The following is a 7,500-nucleotide window of genomic DNA, read 5'->3' as shown; positions in this document are numbered from 1 at the left end:
ACACAAAGCCAGACGAGCCTGGTGACCTTCCAGGATGAAGACTGGGGGCTCCTGCTTTGGAGCGCTACACCTCACTGCACTCTCCAGAGCAGGGGCGTCCAGTCTCATCCAAAAAGGGCCGGTGTGGGTACAGGTTTCTGTTTTATCCTGGCACTAAGACACTTGATTCTACTTATCTATGAATTGACTGAAAACCACGATTGGCTAATCCATTGAATCAGGCTGGGCTAAAACAAAAAACTTGCACCCACACCGTCCCTTTTTGAATAAGGTTCGACACCCCTGCTCTAGACAAGGCTAATGTGTATTAATTGTCAATACAGACTGTATATATTAACGTGCTGTTCTTCCATTGTGTCGCAGGCCACAGCACACCAGCTTTTACTGACCTACAGCGCCACCTACGTGAGGCTCCTGGTATCTGAGAAGCTCCCCCGTGAACCACAGCGCCCCCTACACTCCGGGATGGCTCACTGCACCATCGGTCCCATCTGTCTCTGTCAGTATGTCCAGAGAACTGTCCTGAGATAGAACAACGGGGGGGGGGGGGGGGGGGGGGGGGGGGGGGGGGGGGGGGGGGGGGGTTACATAAAGGAGAATGTGGAGGACTTCTGGAACATTCTGGGGCGATGCAACATTCCAGAGGCTTTCAGGCGGAGAAATAGGAGGTTGTAGGCAGTTGTTTTAGTTCAAAGTTCATAACTTTGTTTATTTTAAATTATTATTATTATTGCTGTTGCAGATGTCGTTGTTGATGTTATTCATTAAATAATTTGAGTGATGGTTATTCTGGTCATAGTCACTATCATGTGTTTTCATTGTCATAAAAGTCATTGTCATTTTTCTTATTATTTTATTGTTGCTGTTGCTGGTGCTGTTTTTCAATAGACCAGCTGGTCAGGAGCTGAACTGCATATCCTGTGAAACTCAGGTGTTGCTTAAAAATCGTTGACTGATTTAAAACCAACAATGGCCTTCCTGCATTATTTGGATCCCAAGCTGTCGTGAGCTATTTTTAAACACAATAGACAAACGAACACAATACATTTTTTGCTCTGTCCTCATTGATTAAAGTGTGGCATTAGTGGCATTTGTGTGGTTTAGCTAAGCCACAAAGACAGGGACACAGAAGGAAAAAGAACAAGCAAAAAGGAAACTGAATGAAAGAGAAAGTTATATTTATCCCAGTTATATTCTGTTTACTGACAAAGCTTCTGTGTTCATGTTAAAATGTGCCAGTGCAATCGTGCTTTGGTAATATTTATGGATGTTTTTCTTGCCAGTAAAACATCTTAAGAGAGAGAGATAGGAGATATTGAGAGATGGAGAGAGAAAAATAATAATTTATTTTTTTCAGTATACATAACATCTATATGACTCCAATAGAGCATTTTGAATGGAACATAACTGTACCAGACATGAGAAAGGGAGAGAGAGATGAAGAGAGGGAGTAAGGGAGAGAGAGATGAAGAAATGGAGGAAGGGAGTGCCAAGGGGAAGAGACTGAGAGAAGCAGCAACCGGGTACAAAATGCCTCCTCAAAAAACGATTTATATTAAAAATGGTGGCAGCACAGGCCTGCCTGGCAGGTGTTGCAGAGAAGGTAAACCAAACAGACGTGCATTACATGCACGTGAAATGCGTACATGCACACGTGTGTGTATCACGTGTGTGCTTCTGCAGCACTGCCTGTGTCTGTCCTGTTGGTGATGACCATGCGTACACTGTGCATGATGTATACTGATGGTACAGCCTGTGTGTGTGGGAGGGGGGGCAGTGTGTGTGGTACAGCCTGTGTGTGTGGGAGGGAGGGCAGTGTGTGTGGTACAGCCTGTGTGTGTGGGAGGGAGGGCAGTGTGTGTGGTACAGCCTGTGTGTGTGTGGGAGGGGGGGCAGGGTGTGTGGTACAGCCTGTGTGTGTGGGAGGGAGGGCAGTGTGTGTGGTACAGCCTGTGTGTGTGGGAGGGAGGGCAGTGTGTGTGGCACAGCCTGTGTGTGTGGGAGGGAGGGCAGTGTGTGTGGGAGGGGGTGCAGTGTGTGTGGTACAGCCTGTGTGTGTGGGAGGGGGGGCAGTGTGTGTAGTACAGCCTGTGTGTGTGGGAGGGGGTGCAGTGTGTGTGGTACAGCCTGTGTGTGTGGGAGGGGGGGCAGTGTGTGCGGTACAGCCTGTGTGTGTGGGAGGGAGGGCAGTGTGTGTGGTACAGCCTGTGTGTGTGGGAGGGGGGGCAGTGTGTGTGGTACAGCCTGTGTGTGTGGGAGGGGGTGCAGTGTGTGTGGTACAGTCTGTGTGGGAGGGGGGCAGGGTGGGTGGTACAGCTTGTGTGTGTGGGAGGGGGGGCAGTGTGGGTGGTACAGCTTGTGTGTGTGGGAGGGGGGGCAGGGGGGGTGATTAGCCCAATTAGTAAATCAGTTCTGCGGGGCGGCGGCCAGTTGAGTGGGGGGGGGGTGTTAATGAAAAGAGGGAGGCCCACAACAGGCAGGCCAAATTAAACGATGGCAGAGATGCCGGCTTCTCTTTGGGAAGCTAAACGACCATCTGTGATCCTGCTGTGAAAGTCTGCTCTCACTCTCCCTCCATTTGCATTCACACACACACACAAACACACAAGCACACACACACTCACACACACACAGCACACACACAGCACACACACACTCACACACACACACACACAATCACACACAGACACAAACACACACACACACACACAAGCACACACACACACTCACACACAAACACACACACACTCACACACAACACACACACACTCACACACACACACACAATCACACACAGCACACACCAGTCACATTCCTGAAGATTACCTTGCTCACTTTGAATAAGAGAAATGGCATAGATAGATAAATAAGATAGATAGACAGATCAGGGCAGTTATAAATAACAACCAAGAGAGGAAACGAGCAGAGAAGGTGAAGGAGAGAGAGAGAGAGAGATGGAAAGAGAGCCATCTACTGCAACCCACTCTTGCACAACCAAATATTTTCTCCTTTATTCAAACAACTGAATTCATTTGCTGCAGATGTCATCGAATACACATGTGACCATAATCTACATTGTTAAAAAAAAAAAATCATAAATAATACAAAATGTACACGAGATATTTGGCAACCTTAATAAGGACGAGCAATCCGATACACGTTACAAGCTTCGAAAGAACAATTACTTTGTTTTTCGCGGTAACCGTAAGCAACTAGTTACAACAACCCCATCTCAAAGCCATCAAGCTCACCGTTACGGACCACTTCTGAAAACACTGAAGTCTGAGAACACACTGCACGGGGATATTCGGAAAACAGTTACTATCAATGCTAGCTGGGAACCTGCGCCTAACAGCGTGAACAGCAGGTTTCAGCCAATGCAAGGGGTGTAGCTTCCCAACACTCTAAGGCTAACAGCGTCTTCTGGAAAAAAATCAAAACGTTTAACTTGAACATAGCCCATATAAATTAGATTACGTGCACAGAATAATAATAATAACAATAATATGATATCGATAGCAATTGTAACAAGGCATTATTCCGTAATAAATAACTAAATCAATAAATTAATACAGAAATAAATAACCTGGCACACTGATGATTGCACATATTTACAAGAGTTAGACTAATTCTTTTTTTAAGCTTTTACAATAGAATTATATTCCTCCGTTTAAAAAATAGCAGTAAATTTTATCTGACTATTTTACTCCTAGAGAAGGGCAGTGTGGCTGAAAAAGCGATGAAAGACTCGAAAGGCTTGTTTTTCGTCTTTGTGCACGGGACGGACGAAAAATCACAAGTGATGGAGAGAAAGTTAAAAAAAAAGATAAGAGTGAAGAGGAAAGGTTTAGAAACATTTGGAGAAAAGAAAGAAAATGGCTGGACATGTATGTACACACTCTACTTTCCCTTTAAGTTTCAAAATTAAACAAAAACAAAACAAAAAAAAAAAAAACATTCTGTATCAGTTTCCCTCTGCATTGCTGAGCTGGGAGGGAAAAGGGGGCGGGGCGGTGGCTGTTCGTGGCGGCCATTTTGGCTCTGACTTAGACGGTCTTACGCAAGCGGATGCTGAAGATCGGAAAGTGTGTGAACTGTCATTCCCCGGCCTTCAGTCAGATGCGTCTCATTTTAGGAGGGAGAACGAATAAATAAATAAAGAAACAAAGAAACAAAGAAACAAACAAACAGGTCCCCCATTCCTTGTCGTACACACTAACTAAAAGGATGTTGCCCAAACGTGTACACGTAAATATATTGCGTTTTTTTAAATGCAGAAGTGCACTGCATTTAAAGCGTTGGACGTAAACGTGGTGCGCACTGTTGTTTCCGGAAGGGCAGTTAGTCAGCGCTGCTTTCAGGGGGTTTGTTTTCAGAATTCGACTTCGCGTCCAAGTGCAAGGAGTGGGCCGTCAAGCTTTCCTAGCTCAGCTGGGACGTTTTGGAGATGGTGTGGAATGGACAGCAGCTGGAGGCCTGGCCTATCTGCCAGCTGGCTCAACCATCACCAATTCAAATCACTAAATACACTCATCCACTCACCCCCCCCCCACCCCCCTTTCCTTCTAACAGTCCAGAGAGAGAGCACAGAAAAACCCCCTCCATGATCAGACCATACAGTGGTAAGCTCACACTTTGGACGGACGGCTAACATATTAAGAGTAATTACATTACAGTAATTACATAAACAAAACTGTATATTGCACATGAAGTCAAAGATCATAACTATGAAATGAAATAAAAGCAAAAAAAATTCATAAAAATGCAATCCCAGAAATATATATGAATTATTGTAGCCAGGTCGCTAGTAGCTAGCTGCTATTCATCCGACATCCATCGCAAGTAGTCACACTGTCTTGAGTAGTCACTAACCCCTTTAAGGTGTGAGGTCACAAATACGCGATTAGAATGTTCTTAACTGAGCATTCCACTGCTGATGTCACAATCGCTGCTGGCGACTGAAAGCAGTGGAGTTCTAGAACACTGACTTAGGTTCTTTTGGAACGTTTTCTCAAAATTCTCTAACTCACCTCAAAGGGTTAAAACTATGTTTGACAAATAAGAACACCTCCATGTGTGATTGACTGATTCCTCCATCAGGAGGACGAGCATCTTCTGTGTCATACTGCATTTGGCAACTCTGTGAAATAATGTGATGTAAACTACCCCTGTAGCATGTACCTGCACAAGTCCACTTTGCGTCTTTCAACAGCGCTACATTGGTATGTATTTTCTACTCAACGAGCGATTGAAAACAGACCTCTTTCACACACGTGTGTACGTGTGCATTTGAGTGTGTGTGTGTGTGTGTGAGTGAGTGAGTGAGTGTGTGTGTGTGTGTGTGTGTGAGTGTGTGTGTGTGTTCAGCATTGGTGTTGCAGTCCGGGTACGATGCAGGCAGTGGGACACCTTCTCCACCCTGTGGGACCGCCTCCCCCCCCCCAAACCCCTGCCCCTGTCCCAGCAGGGCAGCTGAGGTCCTGTTCCTGTTTCATTTCTGGAAAATTCACGGGGAACTGGAATTCAATTAATGAACTGACAAAACGGAAAAAAGCAAAATATCACTGAAGCTCTATGAGTATGTTTCTTTTCTTTGACCGATTAATGAATCCACCTGCGACTGAGTGAACACTGACCCCTCCCCTCCGCAGGGCCTGCGGTGGTCGCCGTGGTTACCCCCCCCCCCCCCGCCCGTCGGCGCTGCTCAGGGCTCCCACTCGTCCTCGTGGTGCTGCGAGGCGATAATGACCACCACGGTGAGGATGGTGCACAGCACCATGGAGGCGATGCCCACCGCCAGGCTGATGAAGGAGAAGTTACGCGCCTCACGGGACGCGATCTCCGCGGAGACCATGTCCCCCCGCGACACCGCCGTGCGCACCTGAGAAAGGGGGGGGGGGGGTGAGAGAGAGAGTGTGTGAGCCCTCTGACATTCACACACACACACACACACACACATACACACACATACACACACCCTCCCCTACACATACATCCCCCCCACACAGACACACACACACAGCCCCCCCCCACGCAGACACACACCCCCACACACACACACACACCCCCCCTCTCACACACGCACACACACACACACACACACCCGTCTCACACACACACACACACACACACAGCCCCCCCCACACAGACACACACACACACCTGCACGGCCTTGATGATGGCGATGATGCCCGTGGGCCAGAAGCAGCAGACGGTGGTGAGCACGGCGATGGGCAGGCCCCCCCCACACAGACACACACACACACAGACACACACACACACACACACAGACACACACACACACCTGCACGGCCTTGATGATGGCGATGATGCCCGTGGGCCAGAAGCAGCAGACGGTGGTGAGCACGGCGATGGGCAGGTAGTCGTGTGGCGGTCGCCGCGGCTCCATCAGGGCAATTCCCGGGGGCATCTGCATGGCCATCTGCCCCGGGGCAACCATCTGCCCCGGGCCAACCCCTGGGTGGCCTCCTCCCCCAGGCAGGTAGGGCTGACCCTGGGGGGGGGGGTGACAGTGAGGTGAGAATACAGTACTTCTTTAAAATAAATCTGCCCTCAATTCGAGACACTTTCAGAGGTACAGATGCTGCCATTGCTCTTGGGAGAGGCCACAAACAAAGGGACAGTGAGTAATAATACCACATAAGCAATGACCCAATCTCCCACCCGACATTCGACTCACTTACCGATGCCCCCCGAATCCCACCGACTCCCGACTCACTCACCGATACCCCCCAATCCCACCGACTCCCGACTCACTCACCGATACCCCCCCAACCCCACTGACTCCCGACTCACTCACCGATACCCCCCCAACCCCACTGACTCCCGACTCACTCACCGATACCCCCACAACCCCACTGACTCCCGACTCACTCACCGATACCCCCCAACCCCATTGACTCCCGACTCACTCAGTGATGCCCCCCAATGCCCCCGACTCCTGACCCACTCACTGATGCCACCCTAATGCCCCTGACTCACTGATACCCCCCAATGCCCCTGACTCCTGACCCACTCACTGATGTCACCCCAATGCCCCTGACTCACTCAGTGATGCCCCCCCAACCCCACCGACTCCTGACCCACTCACCGATGCCCCGATGGGGTAGACAGGGACGTACGCAGTGCAGGGCTGCAGCTGCAGGGGGTAACCCGCGTGAAGGTACCCCGCGGGGGGGTGGGGAACCGCCCCCCCTGGCCCCTGCGTCTGCACCGTGTACCCCTGGTGGGGTCCCCCGGGCCCGCAGTGGAACTGGGTCTCCTGCAGGTACCCCTCTGAGGAGGGGGGTGGCGGGGGAGGGGGGTAGTTAGGCTGGGGCCCGCAGATGGGAGGCTGGGGGTGGGGGGGCATGTTGGGGTCCTGGGACGGCAGGTAAGGGGGGGGCGGCATCGGACCCATTTGCTGGGGGAGGTTCTGTCGTCCAGCATCTTCCAAACCTTAGAGAGAGACAGGGGGAGACATATTGACTGACTGAACAC

General features: G+C 49.9%; 2 protein-coding genes across 6 annotated transcripts in view; one reads left to right on the top strand and one right to left on the bottom strand.

Moving 5' to 3' along the window:
• The window catches only part of LOC118233764 (transmembrane protein 268), a 9,144-nt gene extending 8,346 nt beyond the window's left edge, over positions 1-798 (top strand). Inside the window, exons 10-11 of one of the 3 annotated variants that reach the window (XM_035429691.1) lie at positions 364-553; positions 585-798. In XM_035429691.1, the coding sequence (XP_035285582.1) occupies positions 364-531 (168 nt within the window). In that variant the 3' untranslated portion in view covers positions 532-553; positions 585-798. The other 2 variants (XM_035429690.1, XM_035429692.1) reach the window with 2 other exon arrangements.
• Positions 799-2,984: 2,186 nt separating this feature from the next.
• Positions 2,985-7,500, bottom strand: part of prrt1 (proline-rich transmembrane protein 1) — a 7,181-nt gene continuing 2,665 nt past the window's right edge. For all 3 annotated transcript variants that reach the window (XM_035427835.1, XM_035427834.1, XM_035427836.1), the window contains 3 exons: positions 7,112-7,458; positions 6,305-6,514; positions 2,985-5,881 (listed from right to left, as the gene is read on the bottom strand). In XM_035427835.1, coding sequence (XP_035283726.1) covers positions 5,705-5,881; positions 6,305-6,514; positions 7,112-7,458 — 734 coding nt within the window. In that variant the 3' untranslated portion in view covers positions 2,985-5,704. The remainder of the gene's footprint in view (positions 5,882-6,304; positions 6,515-7,111; positions 7,459-7,500) is intronic.

Source organism: Anguilla anguilla, chromosome 8 (genome assembly GCF_013347855.1).
Source record: "Anguilla anguilla isolate fAngAng1 chromosome 8, fAngAng1.pri, whole genome shotgun sequence".
In the NCBI taxonomy this organism is placed as follows: domain Eukaryota; kingdom Metazoa; phylum Chordata; class Actinopteri; order Anguilliformes; family Anguillidae; genus Anguilla; species Anguilla anguilla.
The sequence above is the reverse complement of the archived record's forward strand: the minus strand, read 5'-3'. Positions and strand labels throughout refer to the sequence as shown.